Raw genomic sequence first — 21076 nt, 5'->3', positions numbered from 1 at the left:
CACTACACAGCTGTCACTGCAGGATGCAGGAAGCAAATTATTTTTCAGCAGACAGACTGTTAAAATCTAGGTTGACAAAAAGTCTCGTTTCCCATAGAAGCATAAAAAGTCCTGCATGGGAGGCAAACAGCAATTTTCACAAGAGAGGCAAAAGGGAAGCAGATTTCTTCCATTTCACCCCATTGCATTCAAAGCAGATCTGCTTTCATGTATCACAACTTTAAAAAACCTGTCAGAGCTTTGTATTTCCACCCTGCACTGACAGCCCTGCTCCACGACACACTTAAACCAATTCTGAATGAAACAGAAAATGGTTGTGGTTCAGCACGTTTGAAATGCCCTCAGCATCTGTGATTTTGTTTCCTTTGAACATGAGCAGAGTCCATTTTCCATGCTGGCTCATTCTTAGTCCTTCCCGCTGAGTCTGTTTTAAGGAAGGTTCACAGGGATTATTAGAATTTTGAAACATGGAAATAGAACTCAGTAGAAGAAGAGTAGAAGGAGTTCCTTGCTTTATATCAAATTTTCTACTTCTTTGGAGAAAATTTTGAACTGCTTTGAAAGTTACTGAAATCCTGACTATCATGAGGGATATGTCCTCAGTTCTTTTGATCTAATGTGGCCTAAGGCAAATATAATTGTTGAGAATATCTAGGGAGAATGTAGGAATTTCCACTGATTTTCTGCCCTTTCATTCTAAAATACAATACAGACAGTTGTGCTGCTTTTATTCTAGCTGGTACAGAATATCTGTCTTGTTCTTCTGGCAGTCAGATATATGAAGGACGATCAGGAAGGGTTATATTCTACTTTCATTACACTGAACTGAGTTTTTTTGTTATTAGGTCATTTATATGATAGAACGTTCATGTGTGTGGGATGAATTTTTACCACAATCTCAGCAGAAAGCATTTCAGTCACACCTCCATCTTCAGAGTCCTCTCTTTGCCTGACTGCTCACAACTTAGAAAAGTGCTCATGCAGGGAGCTCCAAACATACTTTGGCCATCAAGAGAGGTGTTGAAGGCACAACAAGCCCAGCTTCTACTGCTCCTCTGGAAGGCATTTCACCTGGCTGAATAAATGCATTAATTAAATGAAAAAAAAAAAAAAAAGGAAAATTTCTTATAATCTCATTTAATATCTTGTTTTGTTCCTGAAGAAAGTAGAGAGCCATTGTTTCTCACATTAGATATAAAAATAAGAGTTATGATTAGGTAGGGGATTTGTGTTTATTTAAATATAAGGCCTAAGACTAAATGAAATTCTCATTTTCCTCAGGACTGCTGTGTGGTTAATACCCAGATAATGTAATTTAGTCCTATGCTACAGTTTCAAATATTAATGCCTTCTGTCAAAGTCGTGGGAAGTAGTCCAGAAACGAAAGCCTCCTGCCTGTTCTGTCTGTATCAGGCCCACAAATGTCCTTTAAAATTGGCACATGATTGTAATTATTTCCCTGTTTCCCAAGCTACTAATTTTCCAGGGTGTGCTGTCAAAACTCCAAACACCTACTCAACTTCTTAATGTATAAAAGCTTTATGTATTTTCCTGTTTTGGAACAGCATCCTATATATTGCTAAGCATTCAATCAAGCTTCACTTTGTCTTGACTTTGAATTCAGCTGCCACTCAACGTATTTTGAAATGTATTACAATATGAGCAAGTAGAGCTGATTAGCATCAGACATTATTTCTGTCTTAATCTGGGTGATACTTTGTCATTAAGTTTTGTGATGATGCACTGGCTGTAGATAATACAGTGCTGATGTTCATTTGCTTGCAGTCATGTCCTGTATTGGTTTGATTAGACCCACTCTATGGCTGGTTGATGACAAAACCTCATTGATTACATGTGGTCTGCTTCTCATTTCCAGTCAAGCTTTCTGTCTTGAGACATGAATAGTTTCATTAATTAGGTGAACTAAACACGTTGACAGCCATTCAAGCTAGTCTGGGTCTGGCATAATAGTGCTGGTATTATGGATTCATTCTCTGCAGTCAATGAAAATTTGGTTATTCATTTAAATGAAAGCAGAATCAAAACCTATTGGTGTTCCTTTCATTTGATTATGCTCCCAGAATATATCCAGTACAATTTCCTCCTACTTTAAGAGGCTGTTATACTTCATAGGGATAAATACTGATTATTTATTCCAGATGCTAAAATCCCTCCTGCCCTGATAAAGAACTCTAAATAATTAATGACTAGCAACAACCCAGAGCTTAAAAATATCTAGATATAAGTTAAATTCTAACAATTTATATTGAGTCTTCTATAAAGCATGCAGTTGTTTATAAAACATCTACTGTGTTAATTACTTGGGAAAACTAAAGCCAGATCTTCAGGACATTCCACTGCTATGTTTACACTGCTCAGCATTTGCCTTATCTTACACTCCTCCTAAATACCCAGTGTCTTTTTCTCCTCTCTCCAATCCTGATTACATTCTGGAGGTCCATTTTAACATCTTTTTGCCAAATTAGGGATATACATATTTTTGGAAGCTACCCTTAGTCCCAAGGTTAAAATCAATGGAAGAAGCCTATCATCTATGTTGGGACTGGAAATTGGGATTTCCCCTTCCTCCCCATTAATCTTAACTCATGGGTCTGCTTCAACACAAGCCAGGAGTATGTTACACATGGACAAACCTGTACCAGCACTGGATATTCCTCCTGGGATGCAGTAAGAGCTGGTCCACTCCTTGAAGGAGGACAAGCTGGCACTTGTGGGTGAACATGGTGCAGTGGCCTCCCCCTGAAAGGACCAGGAAAACAAAAGGCTCTCCTTGACAGTCCAGGGATGATCAGACAGGGCAAAATACTGAAGCAGGTTCAGGGTCCATCCAGAAAGTCCTATCACAACCAGCAGAAGGTGGGACTACAGGCAAAGCTAGCCATAGCCCAGGTTTCAAGGTTCACCCAGAATATGAGGCTGCTGACAGGAGCTGCCCAGAATACGTGGCCAGTGAGCACAGGGATGAGGCTGTTTTGGGCAGTTAGGGCATTTTAGTGTCCTCAGAACCCTGGCAGCTCCACGGTGCAAAATGAATATGGAAATAAGGGGGGGGTGGGGGGGCAGGGAATCAAGTGCTGTCTGGGAAAGTAGTTTCAGACAATTAAGATTCTACAAGCAAGAATGAAGTAACTGTTAGCAATTCCACTTCATTAGTATAAGCCAGGTATGAGCTTCATCTATCCTCTTTCTGCATGACATAATGAGCTATTAAAAAAGCCTCCAAAGCAATCAAATGCATACTAAAAGTAAGTTTATGAGTAACATTCAAAAGAAAGTGTCTTTACTGTCAAAGCTTAGCAGACACATATTTTGATGGGAGGCAAAGATAAATTATCTTTTTTGAATCATGAACTCACACCATGCTCATTTGACATGTAAGTGTATCAAGTGCCTTTGCAGACTTTTTGACTTTCAAATCATGATGATAGCAACACTTTCTCATGAAAGATGCAAAATTACTGGACACCCAAGTGCTACAATGGTTTAACTGATTATCTTTCTCAGTTGTTTCAAAGCACTATTTATTCCCATTGTGTATACTGGTCAGGAAAATAATTCTTTGGACTTTATTTTTGAGGTATTCACAGCAGCAAGACCACAGAAATGAGGAGCACTGAAAAAAGAAAATTCACATGTAATGGCAGAAAAGCAGACTGTATCTGAAATCCTGTGGTCACTTCTGCTGCTCAATACTTTAACGTACCATGCTGCCTTCTTTCACAAAATTAGAGAGATGAATACATAGACAAAATTTTAAAAAAAATAATTTTTCAAATCTAGTTATCCAGAAATACTTACATCCTCCTCCTTGCTTGCATAAGGTGGAAAACAAAAGGGATTTGACAAAGTAATTGTAATTGCTTTCAGTCCTGTCTCCACTGTTCCTGTCAGTCCTAACATCCATTGATCACAACCATGTAGAAATCAGAACTCATTTAATATAGAGACAACTGCTCTCAAGGTCTAATAGTTCATCAGCTTTCAGTCCTACAAAAGAAACAGTGCAAGTGCTACTCCTCAACCCCCTGGCATCCCAAAAGGTCCCTCTAAAGGATCAGTCATTTATTGGTGTTTTTTTAGTGCAAGGAGTACTACACTCCACACTATGTTGGTCAGATTACCCCTTGTGCACAGCAGTAAACAGAAAGTCCTCAGACAAAGAAGTGCAGGAGTGGTAAATATTCTAGAGCTTCATGGAACAGTGATGGCACCACAGGGCCAAAAAGCAATTTCCATGCCTGTGTCTCTTCCAGCCTTCACAAAGTACAGCTGCCAAAGCCATGGGCTACTACTCATAGAGGATTCAGTTTTCCGGTGGTTATAAAGATATATTTTAATTACCATCAATGAGCCTAGGTTGCACCTGGGTTTGCAGAAGAGATTCTTATTATAAACGTTTATTTCTAGAAATTTAATTTCTGTTCTGCAGCAGAATTCCTAGGCAAGAACATAGAAAGGGCTAAAGGCTCTCAACCCCCTCCCTCCCAACTTCTTGCTTACAAATAAAGAGTTTTGCAGTGGCCATATTATGAATGGTTTTATTGCTCTCTGACATTTTGTAATACATTGTTACCATTCCAGTCTTTACTATGTAACTAAAAAAATAAACCATAGATCTAAAAGTACACAGTGTTAGTTTAATCCATAATAGTAACTGATTCAAAGTATGCTACAGAGGCACTTTACAAAATAAAGGAAAAAGTAATTTAAATCCATGTTCCAAGGATCTTAATTCCAAAAGTTACTTCCAACAAGCTCAACTACCCACAGAACTGCTAATTTGATTGTTTTCAAACAAAAGCTGACTGAAACATTCTGTGTATGGCTCTACTTACACATAATATTTCAAAGGAGTCTCCTTCTCATAATATTTCAAATGCTCTCTTGTGCTTAATGAGATGTTACAAAATATATTCATAATTTGAAAAATGTGTGCAATATGCAGAAATTAGGTTCATTTTAAAAGTGTAACACAAGTATAACGAAATACATACACTATATACACGGTGTAAAGAAATTAATAAGGCTGCTTAGATTTTTTAATCTGGCATATGGTACTGCAGATAGGACACACATACACATACAAAAGATGTTGTGGGTATTCCCATGGAAGTCCAAATCTAAGTACTTGCAGAAATGTCCCAACTACTTTGAGCACTATTGGACTTGGAAACTGAAGTAGAAGTTATTTCTAAAGTAGATTTCTAGTATGGAGATCTATCTTTTTAGAGAAGAATTTAAAAAAAGCTTGATTAGCCTCTGGACAATCTGAAATTTCTCACTGGTGTTAAAATCTGCATGACTGTGCGTGCTGTATATTTATTTATACATACATAGCAAGAAAACATATACCCACATCTACCAGGAAAAGGGAAACATTCATAATAATAAAATTTCTTCAGGAAAACTTGGTTGATATATACAGTATATAAAAAACCCTACACAATTGTCAGCATACAAAAATATGAGTTCAATATCTTTTTATACTTCAAAACCTAATGATGAAAAATCCAGGTATCCTGAGTCAGGTATGTACTGCACATCTAATTTACCAATGCCAGAGTACTGTTGGAGTACAATTAGAAAAGCACTACCTGCATTTATCAAGTACAGAGATAAAATACATAAGGCAATGCATTATCTTTTCATACTGTTAAACACAAATGGCACAAAACATGTGGAAAATGCTGGAAGACAATTCCATGAAGGAGCTGTAAAGAGTATGGAACAATATGTAGATGTATACTACAGTTACTGATTTTCTCATATAAATGAAATTAAATGAAAGACACTTTCCTTTTCTGAGCATCATGCTTAACCATGATGTGTATACTCACATTCAGGCAATTGTCTTAAATACATATACATATATAAATATACACACATACACTACATTTGACAATCAATTAATAAAACATGTTTGCTTGTGAATTTCTCTGGCTAAAAACAGATCAATAAAAGTGGTTAATTTTTTTTCCATTAAAGGAGTCTAGCAAATGAAATTAGGTATGACTACTGTAAATTCTTGTTGACTGAAGTTTAATTGTCTTGGCTCTAAACCAGTAGAAGAGGAGTTCTGACCACCACTGACTGCATTAAAATAAACAAATACAAACCAATCAAAAAACCTGATGCATTTGCTAAAACCCAGTGAAATCTACCCAAAAAGCCACTAAGGATTCCAACTGTCTCAGTAGACATAAAATTGGTTGGTTGCTTCAGCTGACAGCAGGAATATTTACTTTAAAATGGGTGTCTAAACATAAAGTTTGACATTGAAAAACTGGACTATATACATTTTTATATTTATTTACATTTACAATCTACAAGGAAAATCGCTATTAAAAATAACTAATTTGGGGAACTAGAGTAGATCAATGGCCCTTTCAGACTAAAGACTGTTTAACATCCTATTATTTATAAATGATGGTTACAAAGACAGGCCAAACATCCTCAGCTCTACTTAAAATCTCTGTTTTCTCCAAGCATGGATGCTATGGCAACACATGGCAACTCAGCTGTTCCTGGGCCTGTAACCTTCCCTTCCCAGGCTAGGAATGAATCATGGTAGTATTTGGTAATGTATGCCTCTAGATCCTTGAATTTATTCCCAGAAGAATTACACTTTCCTTGGGGGAAAAAGTAAAAAATACATACAGAATGCTTTCCCTTAACCAGTACAAGACATTGTTATAAAAAAAGGCTATATAACCCGTTTCTGTCAAAACAAAGATTTACGAAGCTATAGGTGATACAATTCTTGTAAATCATCACTCTTGGTCATCTCTTCTTGTCACCTGTGAGTTTAAAGATTTATAAGAGGATAAACATACTGTGATGAGAATGGATATTTTTTTTACTCTGCAAGTGCATCTTGTATAAGGAATAAATACATCCTATACATATACCAAACAAGATAAACAGCTTTAATAATGAACATATGTAAATTTATATTTTAAGAATGGACAATGAAGTCCATTTAACATTATTAGAAGTCAGCAGAATAGTGTTAGTGTGCAGTGTGCTCTGAAAGTAGAAGGGCCAAAAAAGCAATCTGAATACTACACAATGTTTCATACAGGCCATTGAAGAACATTTTGAGAAATCGGGTCCCTACTTTTAATTAGACAGCAAGGGGGGAATTTATGCCCCATTTCCTCTGAAAATAGGTTGGATTCGATCTATAAGTTAGAGTCAAGGATCCCAGAGATCTTTTCCAACCTAATTGATTCTGTGTGTTGCTGTGGAATCATATTTTTATGTGTTATCTGTAATCCCAGAAAATCAGGGCTTAAGTTTCTCAGCTTCTTTGATATCAGGCTAAATAAACACTTTACTTTGCAGTATGGGTCACCAATAAAGCTCATAATGCTTAATAGGCTTTTGAAAACTGTCTCTAGAGGGGGAAAAAAAGAATAAAGGACCAAAAGCTAGATATAAAATGACCAAAATAAGAGGTCAAGATTTCTGATGCACACTCATGAAACAACAGCTAAAAAATTTTGTCCAGTGACTGGCTTATAATTATTTGTCCCTTACAAATGTCTATTATCCCACAATTTCAACAACAAAATGAAATAGGGAATTATCATATTATACAGGGAGACTATTTTGGAGCATTTACACTCCTACCATTTTCAATGCTATATTAAAAAAAAGCAATTGCTAGTTACAATAATGCATGTACATGCAACAGATTTTTTCCTCTAGGTTATTTTATTGTATACAGGCTCAGCAGCTCCATGCAGCCAACAGCTGACTTCCCTCATAGTAAATCAAACCTCCTGTGGGGAAACCTCACAGGAAGATGTGAGCTCAGAGCTGGGCTGACAGCAGCACACCCTTGGCTTGAGGTGCTTATGGCTTCTCTGGACTTCTGATGTCTGAACAAGCAGAAACAGAAATTACTGGTGCTTTTGCCTGGAGCAGGAATTACCACAGCCAATACTGCTGCTCTGAATGAAACACATCTGAAAGTATGAGACCCTGACTAGAACAGCAATTATGGAAAACATAACTCTTTCTTATGTGTAAGCATTAGGTCATGCTAGACAAAAGCCTTTAAAAGTAATTTTTCTGTTGTTTTGTTTTTTTGATTTTGCTTTTGTGTATTAAGTATTTTAATCAAAAAGATCATGGTTCAATAGATTCCAGCAACTATGAAAGAGAGTAAACCTTAAAGCACAAAGGTGAAGTTGTTACTGGAGTGCTCATTACTGCATGCCTTTGTCATATTTTAAGGCAAGCATTACCTTTTTATTGATATGACTACATATGTATATACATGTTGAAATGTACATATATGCACAGACATTTGTATCTGTGGATATATAAAAATATTTATTTTCTTAGCAAAGTTAAGGTCTATGTAAAAACATTTAGAATACTGAAAAAGGTAGGACCTCTAATTCCTCCTTTGGAGAAAAGTAACAAGTTCCCTCAATATCCTCTAAAAACACCCACTCTGTTCAAGACTACAATTCCTTTTGAATCCTCACTTATTTAATTGTAGATTGATAGGTTCATAAATATTTAGATCATATGCAAAAATTGTGTTGTGAGGTTTGATTGCTACAGCATAACTACAGGCCGCTGTTGTACAAAAAATAAAATTTATTCAGACAGTATGTGTCTTGCTCTAATGGATTACATAGCTACTGCTACAAGTAGAACTATTTCAGAATACAGTTTTTGTTTTAATGTGCTCATATATAAAATCTCATTTGGGGGCATTTGAAAATGAAAATTCTTTGGCCAAAAGAACAGCCAAATGCAGATAAATTCTCCCTGGGCGCTCTAAATAGTTAGTACAATTCAAAATAAATCTATAACAATTACCACTCCAAGAAGTGAGATGCTATACAAAACAATTCTGACAAAATGTGGAAAATGGTAGCATAAAACATCAAAACCCCAAACTATGCTTGAACTTGAACCAGTCATTTCCAGTTTAACAACACTGACTCATCTCTGCCTTATGTAGATTTGTTAGTGTAGTACTCTAGAAGAAAATAATGAACTCTGGAAAACTCTGAAGTGCAGAGATGTAATAATGTAAAACATCTATTATAGAGACTGAAACTCAGCCTAACAATGGATGAAGATCAGACTCATCCTTCTCCTTCATTATAATGGCAGCTGCAAAAGGGCAGAACTTTAGCTTATATGCCACACCATCAGGCACTCCTAATGCCATGTAGGCCCTCCTTCCAAGCAGTGTGTGTGACAAGCGCTGCTTCAGACCAGGCTGAGTTTACTGAGTACAAGCACACACCCACAGCAGCTGCCTGCAGCCATTAAACACAATTCTGAAATGAGTGTTCCATCTCTAAACCTCACATGACATTCTTGAAACAGTAAAGTTAACATTCCAAGAAATTATGATGGTGACAGGAGAAAAGCTTTCTCAGTGCAAAGGGCCCCATATGAAGTGCATGCTCATTACCAAGCCAAGCTTATCTAGGCTTCAACAAGATCACATTGTGCATAGGGTACAAATGAAGACATTCCCTCTGACCAAGATGTTTTTTCAAGCTGCTGGCTATATCTATCATGTGGCTGAACAAGACACATCAAATTAATCTGATTCCAGTGTTAAATTCCCAAGGAAGACTACTGTCCTATGAGTGTAAGGCTGGAGTGCACAGATTTCTGAAATGCTTTTGGGAAGACATCTTTCAATGCCAGTAGGTAACACTTAGGGTATTTCTTCCTTTGTCCTGAGTAAAAGATTTTTTTTTTCTTATTTAGCAAAGCTGCAGGGACATAATGCTATAGTGCAGTTAGATTTTTGTCATATAATCCCAGGATCCTAAAGGCCATTACTAGGTTGTTTTCTGGAGCAGATCTCATTCTTCTCCAACAGGTGGTGGTGGCTGGCACAGCTTGTATAATCTGACAATGACAAACAAACAAAGCAATTATTATTCTGAGAACTTGGTCATTATTAAAATGAGTAGATTTAAGGAACACCAACTAAAGCTACATCTTTCTGCACTGCAAAACAAAAGGTATGAATTTAGTCTAATACCATCAAGGTAAAACTAATAAAATCTTTGTTTACATTGAAAGTGGAATCATTAAAACACATATCTATAAGCACTCTTATAAACACATGTCAATGCAGAAAATTTTCATATTTCTGCACTAAAGATGTCTTCATTAATCCTATTAGCAGGTGTTGTCCTGGATTTCCCAATTGCAAAAGCTTCTTGGTGAATATAATTGCCTCCAATTCTTTTTTGCCTTGGCCCAGTCAAAGCTCTCTAAAAATATTTCCCTGAAGAACTGGTGCTGTTTGAAGCACCTGAGACAGGTGTCAGACACATGACACTAAAATGCAGATTTTAAATTCTCTCTCCCTCTGGTTCTTCATGGATGAACTCAACAGCAGTAAGATTTGGTTCAAAATATTACCCCAATACAGATTGAAATAGCCACTGCTTTTATAAAGGTTTTTGGACTTCTATTAACCCCTTTTGAAAGGACTTGGTTATTAAAAGGTGTTTGAAACTTTACCCTAACAACAGAAATACTGAAAATAAAAGGTAATCATTCTGACCTCATACCCCTAACTCTGTACTCCTGTCCAGCACACAGTATCTCCTCTGGAACCACAGCAATTAGAACCAGCCATAGACATGATCTCATTTGGAGATTACACATATTCCTCTGGGAAAATGTATCATTGGAGGAATAACAAAGAGAAATCTCCACCATAATGTGTTCTGAAGATCATTGGGCTCTTCCACATAGTCATATGGTAGACTCAGAAACACAAATCATTTCAGGTCACATTGTGCAGACACCAAAACATCTGTTGGGAGCTATATATAAGGCAATACACATATATCTCATATTTTTATACTGATGAGAGGAGATAAGGTCTGATCTTTATACAGACAAGGATGCAGAGAAGAATAAACAGGGGTTGAATTATTTGATTCTGCTGGCATAATAAAGCAGTAATATTCAAAGCTGGCAGAAGACAGATAAAATTACAGTCAGAATCTCATCTAGAGTAATTGCAGTGGGGTTAATACTTGATGATGTTTTAGCAATATTTAATTTCTATAGAGCTAAGTGCAGAAAACTTCAGGCCGAAGTACTAAGGTCTGTGTATTCTTCAGGTTATAGCAGTAATCACTAAGATTCTCTTCAGCGTATGTGATATAAAGGAACTGTGAAGCAAACTATGATAATGCTGCATAAATCTCTCAGGATCTGAAGTTGCTAAAGAGCAGAAATAGCCTGTTCTGGGTCAATATATGAGCAACTATTTGAGATGGTACAAACATCAGCTGAGAAAACAGAAACAATGGCAGTTGCAGACAACACGAGAACCCTGTCAAGTGATGTTAATTGAAACCAAATATAAAATTGTTTTCAAAGCAGAGAACTAAGAAGCCATAGTATTGTTTAGCTATACATCAAAAGCATCCTGCTGATGACAATTCTGACTTGTGCATCTAATGCCCTGACATGGAGGTCTAGGGTATTCCTGTGACTTTGCTATTGCTGCTCACTGGCAAGTGTGCCAGGTACTTGTGTCTATTCTATGTCCCCATCATTCTTCTTCAGCATTTCAGTGCTACACTGTGGGAGTTTCAGCTGGAAAGAGACAGTCTTTTTTCCACAGACACAATGCTAAAAAATCTTATTGCTAAGTTTCCATTTTTGACAACTTAGATTTTTCCTTTATCACAAAAACTCTGAATCTAGATAAACATTCTCTCATGTTGGGATGGGAAAAGTTTGGGTTGTAAGGATTCTTCAGCTGTCTCCATAATTATATCATTAAGGAGTTCATTTAAGTCCCAAATCATACTGTTCAAAATATGAAAAGTCTTCACCCACTAATGCTTTAATTGCTTTTAATGTAACAAAATGCTACTTTATTGCCATGGATTCCAACAAGGCAAGACAGCTGATCAGGGATCTTTGGTCCTGCACTGCCTCTAAGCTAATCAAATTCACACAGTCATCTCTATCAGGTTTTACTAGTTCCCTGTTTCCTTACTGAAATTTAAACACCACAGTGGATCAGTTATGTATTTTACATATATGTTTAGCTCATCCAATGTGTTCGCATTAGTCAACAAAAACATTACATTTAAATCAGTAAAAACCCAGTTTAAATTAGTTGTGGATTACTCAAACCATTTTAAGATCAAATTAAGAATTGTTTGTTATTTCTATTTACAAGTATTGTGCTTTTATAAGTATTGTGCTTTTAAAGAAACATTTCTAGCACCTGCAATCCATCACAACATTAAAAAGTTGGATAAATATAGAATAACCCATTTTTCATTGTAATGCATGTTTCAGAAAGAGACAAAGAAAGACTACATCATCCCCAAAGGCAACCAGAACATGATTTTGCTGAGATACTGCAGTACAGTATTTCATTAAAATGGAGTTATGGATCTAGTTAAGAGTATTTACCCAAACCCATTAAATATTAGAAGTGATGAAGGACTGACTCCAGTGTTTTCATAATAAACATGAACTAAGATTCATTTTTCAAAAATGGGCACATTTTGAAGTGCTACTTGGCCTGGACTTCTGCAACTAATCACCTGAAACAAAATTGTATGGCTAATAGTGCAACTGATTTTATGAACATTAAGAGCCAATGTTTACTGTTAGTCAATGTTTACTGTTAGCTTTTGAGCAGCTATGACTGAATTTGGCACAAAGTAGACAAAATCATGGTCTAGGACACAAAGAATCAGTTACCTTGGCACAGACTGTGGCGTTCGATCCCTCACTCCCAAATTCTTGGCTGTGTTTTGGACTCTCGCGCCCTGTGGAAGAAGAACAACAATTTTACTTCATTTATCCCACAATAAATTAGGAAATTTTTTGAGCTTTGTAGATGTACATAATTATTGATTATAATTAATTAACACATATGTTTCATCTCCCAAAACAACTAGTATCTTCTAAGGTGAGGAAAAAATTAAAGCAATAAAGAAACAAAAATCTTGCCACTTGTCACCAAATAAATGCACATATCTAGATCTTACTAATTTAAAAGTGAATCGTTAGAAAAATTAACATTTAAGGTTTAAAACAATACAAACACATCTCGTTTCAATTTGTTTGATTTTGTCACTATTCTGTGTAGAAGTCTTTTCTGACACATCACTTATTTCCAATGAACTTTGGAACAAACAAATAATACAGATTATTTTCTATGAAAATACTAAATGAACCTAACAAAGAATGGCCTAAACTCAGGCACTAAATAAGGATTAGGAAACTACAGGTCCTGATCTTCTTTTATAATCAGAGAATCTCAAAAACAAACCCCAAACAAATAGGAAGGAACCTCCTGAGATTGATCAGTCTAAAATCCCCACTTAAAGCAGGGACAAAAGAAAAGTTGGTCTCTCTCTACCTCAATTGATCCTTTCAAAAACAATAATAAAAGTACTTTTGTCTCACTGACTCATCTAGTAAGGAGGAAATGGATAAAACATGCACAATATTTATATACATGAACTATTGTGTGAAAAACATCCTCTTTTGAAAACATACCAGCTTACATATATCAAAGAACTTAGTAAAATTTCTTTTTGAATGATGAGGTCTAGCTCTTAAATTGCAGTTTTGTTGATGTAAAGTAGTCACAATAAAGAAATATCTGCTAGGCTTATAATGTTTTCTATAATTTTAAAGGAGATGAAAACTACTTGTTCTATCAATAATAAATATACCGACTCTCCATTTATTTCTTCTGTACTATGTAAATTCAGGACAAAATAATAGAGAATAAAAATGTATAACCTCGGAATTCTTACTGTGTAATCTTTAATTGATGTGAAGTATCAAAGATAACTTATATTTCTAACAGAGCTGCAGTGCCAGGTGCACATGATGTAAGAGAGTTATAATACTTGATTCCAGTCATCGAGTAAAAGTAGACCTTTCATTTGACTGAAATCAGGTACATAGGTAATTGACATGGTGTTGATTTACTGCCATGGGCTGAAACAGTGTATGAAAAAGGCTAGCTGCTTACACACAGATAGGCTGTCAGATTGTATGTAAAGCAACATGTGCCACAAGAGCATACTGTGTCCTTACATTTCTTTAAGGCAAAGAAAGAGTGATAAAGATAGAAAAAATAACTAGAATACATATAAAAATTAAGGCACAATATGAAATTATTTTACTGTAGATGCATCCATCTCAGTAAGATTGTCTCCAACATTGCAAAGGCACATAACTATAGACCATGATAAACATGTCTTTCCCCAAAAACTCCTCCAGAATTCAGTCATTAGTCATTCAATACTTCCTCTCTTCATCAGCAAGTATGTGTTTAATTAACTTTAGTGATTCTCTTCTCTTCTTTCCCATCTCATCTTGTACTCAGTAGTAAATACACATCACTAGCCTTGTGAAAGGTCCACATCTTTGGTACAGTCTTAACTTGCTATATCAAGAATGAGAGAATGGTTGGGTTGCTAAAATTTTAAGAGGTCATCTAGTCTCAACCTCCCACCATGGGCAAAGTCCCCAGATATTTCCAGGGATGAGTCATCTATGGTTTCTCTGCGTAACATGTTCCAGTACCTCACCACCCTCACAGTAAAGACTTTTTAATATACCTAATGTCTAAAATTTATTCTAAAATAGACTCAATCTAAGCCCACTGTCACTTTGAAGCTATTACCCCTTCTCTTTCACTACATGTCCTTGCAAAAAGTCCCCTTCCAGCTTTCCATTCTTTTAATTTGGTTTAAACCTGACAGTTTCATTTGATGTGTTTAGCTTTGCACTGGAGAGGACAATGGTCAGTCCCTACTTGTGACACATGTTCTTTAGAAGTCTGTTATTCCCCTTCATGAAGCTGAACAGTCCTACATTATTTTGTCTTTCTGTCTGTTCTGTCTGTAAACCTTTCCCAACCATTGACCAGTATTTTCCTGACTTTCTCTGAATCTTTTCCATTATGCTATATCCTTATGGAAGGGATAAGAACATTAGATAGTTCCAAATGCAGGGTCATGACAGCATGATTTCTACTTTGTCCTCTATCCCTCCTGAACCATTATAGCTTCTGCTTTACAGATAACTGCTGCAAATTGAGCTGATGTTTTCTCCTCATATCCTCAGGTCTTCAACATGAAATGGAATGGCAAACTCACAGTCAATTATTTTGAATGTGAACTTAGGGTTTGTTTTTTCCCTAGTGCCCTTCACTTAAGAGTAATCTATACTGATTTTCATCTATTTTATTGCTCAATCACAAAGTCCTGCAAGATTATTATAATAAATCTAATTCTTCAGAGTTACTGCTCATCTTTAATAAAAGAATTGAAAAGAGTTCAGTAAGAAAATTCAACTGAAAAACAATAGATCAGATGAATTGATTTCTTCTATCTATACAAGTGATAGCTTACCAGGGACATGATAATCAAATTTGGAATAGACTTTTTTAGCAGGAGCTGTAGCAATAGGAAAACAAGTAATGATTTTAAACTAAACAAAGGTATATTCAGAATAGATATAAGAAAGAAATATTTTATGATGAGGGTGGTAACAGGTTGGCCAGAGTATGCTAGATGCCCCATTTCTGGGAACAATAAAAATGCTAAAAGTCTACTGCTAAATAGGGAAGGAAATCTCATTGCTAAGTTTATGGTATACTGGACAGAAAATGGGAATTGAAGGGGGAAAAACAGAAGAAAAAAGACACTTAAATGAGGCACGAAGTAAAGCATTGTAATGAAAAGGTTAAGAAAACTCTGGAACAGACCACATGAGAAACAGCGTGCAGGAGTCCCTACTGCTGGTGGCTTAAGAACAGATACAACAAACATCTGTCAGGAATGACATAGGGACAGATGTTGGTTACAGTTAGACATGTTGACTCCAGACCTTCTGCATCTCCAGTAGCATTTTCTCAGTGCCATTTTCTAAAATTTTATCATAATAAAGAATTATAAAATTTTTCTAAAATTTTATCATAAGAAACCTCACCATGCTGAGACTGGCACATAATTAACAGCACTGAGAGCCAGAATATTCATATATTTGCAAAAACAATCTAAATTAATCACATGCTGATCCTGGACGTCAGTGCTGTGACTACCTCTGAGAACAAAACCAGCCTATTTTTACTTGCATCACTCACTAGACAAACTAATTTTAGCATCTTGCTCACATAATAAATCAAATGTATTGATTTACAAAGGAGTCTAGCTTTATATAACCATGTAATTTATTGTTTAGCTAGGACACAAATTAGACCTTACCTTAAAACCACTAAATTCTTATTTATTTTGAGGAAAAGCCCCCAAGAATTACTAGCAACTTGTTACATACATCTTTTTGTAACCACTGAGCATCATTATACCATTTCTATTTCAATATACTGCTAATTTATACTTCTCCAATTCTATTCTTAATTGACACTGTCTCACATGGGCATAATGGAGAGCTGTGTTACATGACTCTACCCTCTGCATACCAATACTGCCAGAGCACTGGTGAAATATGATGGCAGTTCTGAGATATCAATCTGGACTCTTCTATATGGACTAGTATTCTCATTGCCATGTTTAAAAATTATAGGTTTATTTTCAAGCTACACACTAATTTAAGGGTAGCAAAAACCAGTCACATAGAGAAAACAATCAAAAAGCTCTAAATCAGTACAATACTTACAAGAATTATTCACAGAATCACAGAATTACTAGACTGGAAGAGACCTTCAAGATCATTGAGTCCAACCCCTGCCCCAACACCTCAACTAAACCATGGCACCAAGTGCCTCATCCAATCTTTTTTTAAACACATTCAGGGATGGTGACTCCACCACCTCCCCAGGTAGGCCATTCAGTACTTTATCACTCTTTCCACAAAAAAATTTTTGCTAATATCCAACCTGTATTTCCCTTGGCCCAGCTTAAGGCTGTCCCCTCTGGTTCTGTCAGTTGGTGCTTGGAGAAAGAGACCAACCCCACCTGACTACAACCACCCTTCAGGAAGTTTCAGAGAGCAATAAGGTCACCTCTGAGTCTCCCTTTCTCCAGGCTGAACACCCCCAGCTCCCTCAGCTGTTCCTCACAGGGTTTGTGTTCCCAGCCCCTCACCACCCTCGTTGCCTCCTCTGGATGTGCTCATCCTCTCAAGGTCCTTCCCAAACTGAGGGGCCAGAACTGGACACAGCACTCAAGGTGTGGCCTCACCTGTGCCGAGTACAGGGGCAGAATGACCTCCCTGCTCCTGCTGGCCACGCTGTTCCTGATGCAGGCCAGGATGCCCTTGGCCTTCTTGGCCCCCAGGGCACACTGCTGGCTCATGTTCAGTCAGCTCTTGACCAGCACCCCCAGGTCCCTTTCTGCCTGGGCACTGTCCAGCCACACTGTCCCCAGCCTATAGCATTGCAGGGGGTTATTGTGGCCAAAGTGCAGGACTCAGAAGTTGGACTTTTTAAACACCATCTTATTGGACTCTGTCCATCCGTCCAAACATTCTAAGCCTCTCTGCAGAGCCCTCCTATCTTCCAACAGATTGACACACACTCCCAGCTTAGTGTTGTCTGCAAATTTACCAATGAAAGATTCAACATCCTCATCCATGTTTTCAATAAAAATATTGAACAGGGCTGGTCCCAGCACAGATCCCTGAGGGGCACCCCTGGTGACAGGCCCCAGCTGGATGCAGCACCGCTCACCACCACCCTCTGGGCCTGGCCATCCAGCCAGCTCCTAACCCAGCAAAGAGTGCTCCTGTCCAAGCCACGGGCTGCCAGCTTTTCCAGCAGTGTCCTGTGGGAGACAGTGGCAAAGGCCTTTCTGAGGTCCAAACAGACAACATCCACAGCCAACATCCACATTTCCAGCATCCACCAGGCACGTCAGCTGGCCATAAAAGGAGACCAGGTTGGTCAAACACGACCTACCCCTCCTAAACCCCTGCTGGCTGGGTCTGACACCCTGGCCATCCTGTAAGTTCTGTGTGATGACACTCAGTATAAACTGTTCCATCACCTTACCGGGTACTGAGGTCAGGCTGAATGGTCTATAATTACCAGGATCCTCCTTCCCACCCTTGTTGTGACTTGGCATCACACTGGCCAGCTTCCAGTCATCTGGAACCTCGCCAGTGAGCCAGAACTGTCAGTAAATGATGGAGAGTGGCTTTGCAGGCTCATCTGCCAGCTCCTCATCACCCTGGGATGGATCCCATATAGTCCCATAGATTTGTGAGCATCTTAGTGGCTCAGCAGTTCTCTGACTGCCTCCTCCTGCATAACAGGGAAACCATTCTGCTCCCTGGCACCATCTACCAAACCAGGAGGACAGCTGTCTTGAGGACAAGCCATCTTCCCACTAAAGACTGAAGCAAAGAAGGTGTTAAGCACTTTTGCCTTCTCATCTGCAGTTACTGAGTTCGCTCCTGCATCCAGTAGAGAACAAGGATTGGTCTTGCCCCTCCTTTTGCCATTAATATATTTGCAAAAGTACTTTTCATTATTCTTTACTAAAGTTACCAAGTTAAGTTTGAACAGGGCTTTGGCCTCTCTAATTTTTTTTTCTACATGCCCTAGCAACCTTAAATACTTCCTGAGAGACCTGACCCCCCTTCCAAAGATGATACTTCCTCTTTTTATCCCTGAGTTCCTTCAAAACCTCATTGCCCATCCATGCTGGACATTTTCCTCATCGACTTATCTTTTGGCACACAGGGATGGTGTGTTCCTTTGCCCTCAAGATCTCTGTTTTGGAGCATGCCCACCATTCCTAGACTCTTTGTTTTTAAGGGCTGCTTCCCAAGGAACTCTCTAAATAAGTCTCCTAAATAGGCCAAAGTCTGCCCTCCATAAGTCCAGTGTAAAAGTCTCATTGATGCTCCTCCTGATTTCACCATATATTGAGAACTCTATAATTTCATGATCCCTATGCCCCAAGCAGCCTCCAACCACCATATCTCCCACCAGCCCATCTCTACTTGCAAACAACAGGTCTAACATAGTCCCTCCCCCGGTGGGCTCAAAATATAGTGTTGTTATTATACTTTAAAAAAGGCATGAAAATATGATTAGTCACTTAAAAGACAATATAAATTCTCTCCTGGCCTTTTCTGTTCATCAGTCTTCTAGTTATTTTTTTTCCTCAGCTACCCTCCTGTAGCTCCTTTCCTAGGCTTCTGTTCTCTCCACTCTGCTGCATCCTGAATTCACACTGCTATCAGGATGCTTTACATAGTATTTTGTGTGTGCAGTTGTTTACATGAGTATATACGTAAGTTTAAAAATTTACCAAAAGATAGTTGGGATGTTTTGACAATTTTTCTCTATTTCATAAATAAATCAAAACTGCTTAAGTAAAGCCATTCCACAGACCCAAGTTCATATCCACTCTCACAAGTTTGTCTCTTTCCTTTAGTTCTCACAGACCAGGTGCTTGCTATCTTATTATAACTGACAAGACAATTACTTTGAACATTGTTCCAACAGTACAGCTGGACCTATTATTAGTCTTGTTCAACATGATCTTGACCTCATTCAAATAAAAATAAAATCATTCCTGAGGTTATCCATTCAATCAGGTGTCTCTGGTGCACCAAGTTGGAAAACACATCAGCTTCAAGTAGAGATAATTTCCTCTTGTGGAAAGCTGATACTGACAGAGTTAGTACTGCGGAGTTAGTGCTGCTGAGTAACAGATGGAATTGATGTCCTTTGACTTGCACCTCCCTGTGGCTAATATCTTTATTCCACAAAAGGTTTAGTGTGTAAATGGGATAACAAATTTTTTTGTTTGTTTTATGTGGAAAAGGCGCAGGTATTGCTCTTAACTAAATGTTCTGCATTAAGCCCCAAGAAACCTTTTTATTTCTTTTTCTTCCAAGTTTTATTGCCTACATTATGATCCTGACAGTTAAATCCTACAGATAATTTAAACATTAAATCCAAACAAGTTTCTAGAAAATACCATAGTGTGTTGTTGAAATTACTACAAAACATTTAGAATTTAATGGAGGGTTATATTTCTACTACAGAACTCCAAGACTGATTGAAAATTACGACAAAAGATTATTACTCTATTAAATGCCATAGTGGTTTCCTGCAAGAGAAAGGATGTGTGAAAAAAGTCTAGCTATACTAGCACACATTTTCGCAGTATCTGTGTGTGGTATTGAGATATTGGTATCTTTAACAGCTATTGATCACCTGCTGTTTTACTTCAAAGAATGCAGCCTCATCAAAAGGCCTTTTTTCACATCTGTATTTGAGCAAGTACAACTACAGCTGCTCAAAACCATGTCAGTTTCTTTCATTTTGTCTTTCATTTTCATTACATAAATGCAGAAGATACAAAAATGAATCAGCATTTTAAAAGATGGCCTAGATCTGCATTTTGAAAATGTACAATTTGACAGAATACGTCCTATAAATAGATTTATGCAAACCCCTACAGCCATCTTTTTTGATTGCAAAATACACAGATCTGCCTTTGGTCTAAATCTTCAGGAGCAGACATATCAACCTATACATGCAAGTTCATCCATATAACTCACATGTATAGGTTGTATATAAAGCATATATACTGCATATAAAGCAGTAGCCTTCTTTTCCAGTCAAGTTAAACTTGTAATTCCTGAGCAGATGTACATTCAAGAACCTCGAGGACGATTATTCATCACAGAAACTTAATTTATGCACCAAAATAAGTGAAAGTCCAATACAAAAAGGAATGAGACTAAATACTCTGATGTACTAATGCTCAGCAGCAACACTTAGATACAACTGATGCAAATCTATGGTTTGAAACTCTTCACAAAATTGCTTTAACAGACCAACGGTCACACTTAGCATACGCATGTTTTTCTCTATAGCAAGTTAGAAGCAAAGTACAGCTTTTTAATCATCTTCATAACTGTGATTGCTGCACAAAATATGTAGTAAAGTTAATGAACATAATATATTAGGTGCCATCTAGAACCCAGAAATTATGCATCTTGTCTTATCCGTGATTAATTGTTACAATATTTAATTACGTTTTTTTTTCACTTCAAGATTGAGTGCATCCCG

The 21076-nt window shown here is 37.3% G+C and overlaps 1 protein-coding gene and 1 long non-coding RNA gene across 2 annotated transcripts in view; one reads left to right on the top strand and one right to left on the bottom strand.

The window, feature by feature from the left end:
* Positions 1 to 21076, top strand: part of LOC134425373 (uncharacterized) — a 47295-nt gene that overhangs the window by 16712 nt on the left and 9507 nt on the right. The gene's annotated exons all lie outside the window — the stretch shown is intronic.
* The window catches only part of PREX2 (phosphatidylinositol-3,4,5-trisphosphate dependent Rac exchange factor 2), a 173217-nt gene continuing 156672 nt past the window's right edge, over positions 4532 to 21076 (bottom strand). The window contains exons 40-41 of the mRNA XM_063169894.1: positions 12760 to 12827; positions 4532 to 9915 (exon numbers count right to left, since the gene is read on the bottom strand). Coding sequence (XP_063025964.1) covers positions 9870 to 9915; positions 12760 to 12827 — 114 coding nt within the window. The 3' untranslated portion in view covers positions 4532 to 9869. The remainder of the gene's footprint in view (positions 9916 to 12759; positions 12828 to 21076) is intronic.

The sequence above is a fragment of the Melospiza melodia genome, chromosome 1 (assembly GCF_035770615.1).
Source record: "Melospiza melodia melodia isolate bMelMel2 chromosome 1, bMelMel2.pri, whole genome shotgun sequence".
Lineage (NCBI taxonomy): Eukaryota > Metazoa > Chordata > Aves > Passeriformes > Passerellidae > Melospiza > Melospiza melodia.
The sequence above is the reverse complement of the archived record's forward strand: the minus strand, read 5'-3'. Positions and strand labels throughout refer to the sequence as shown.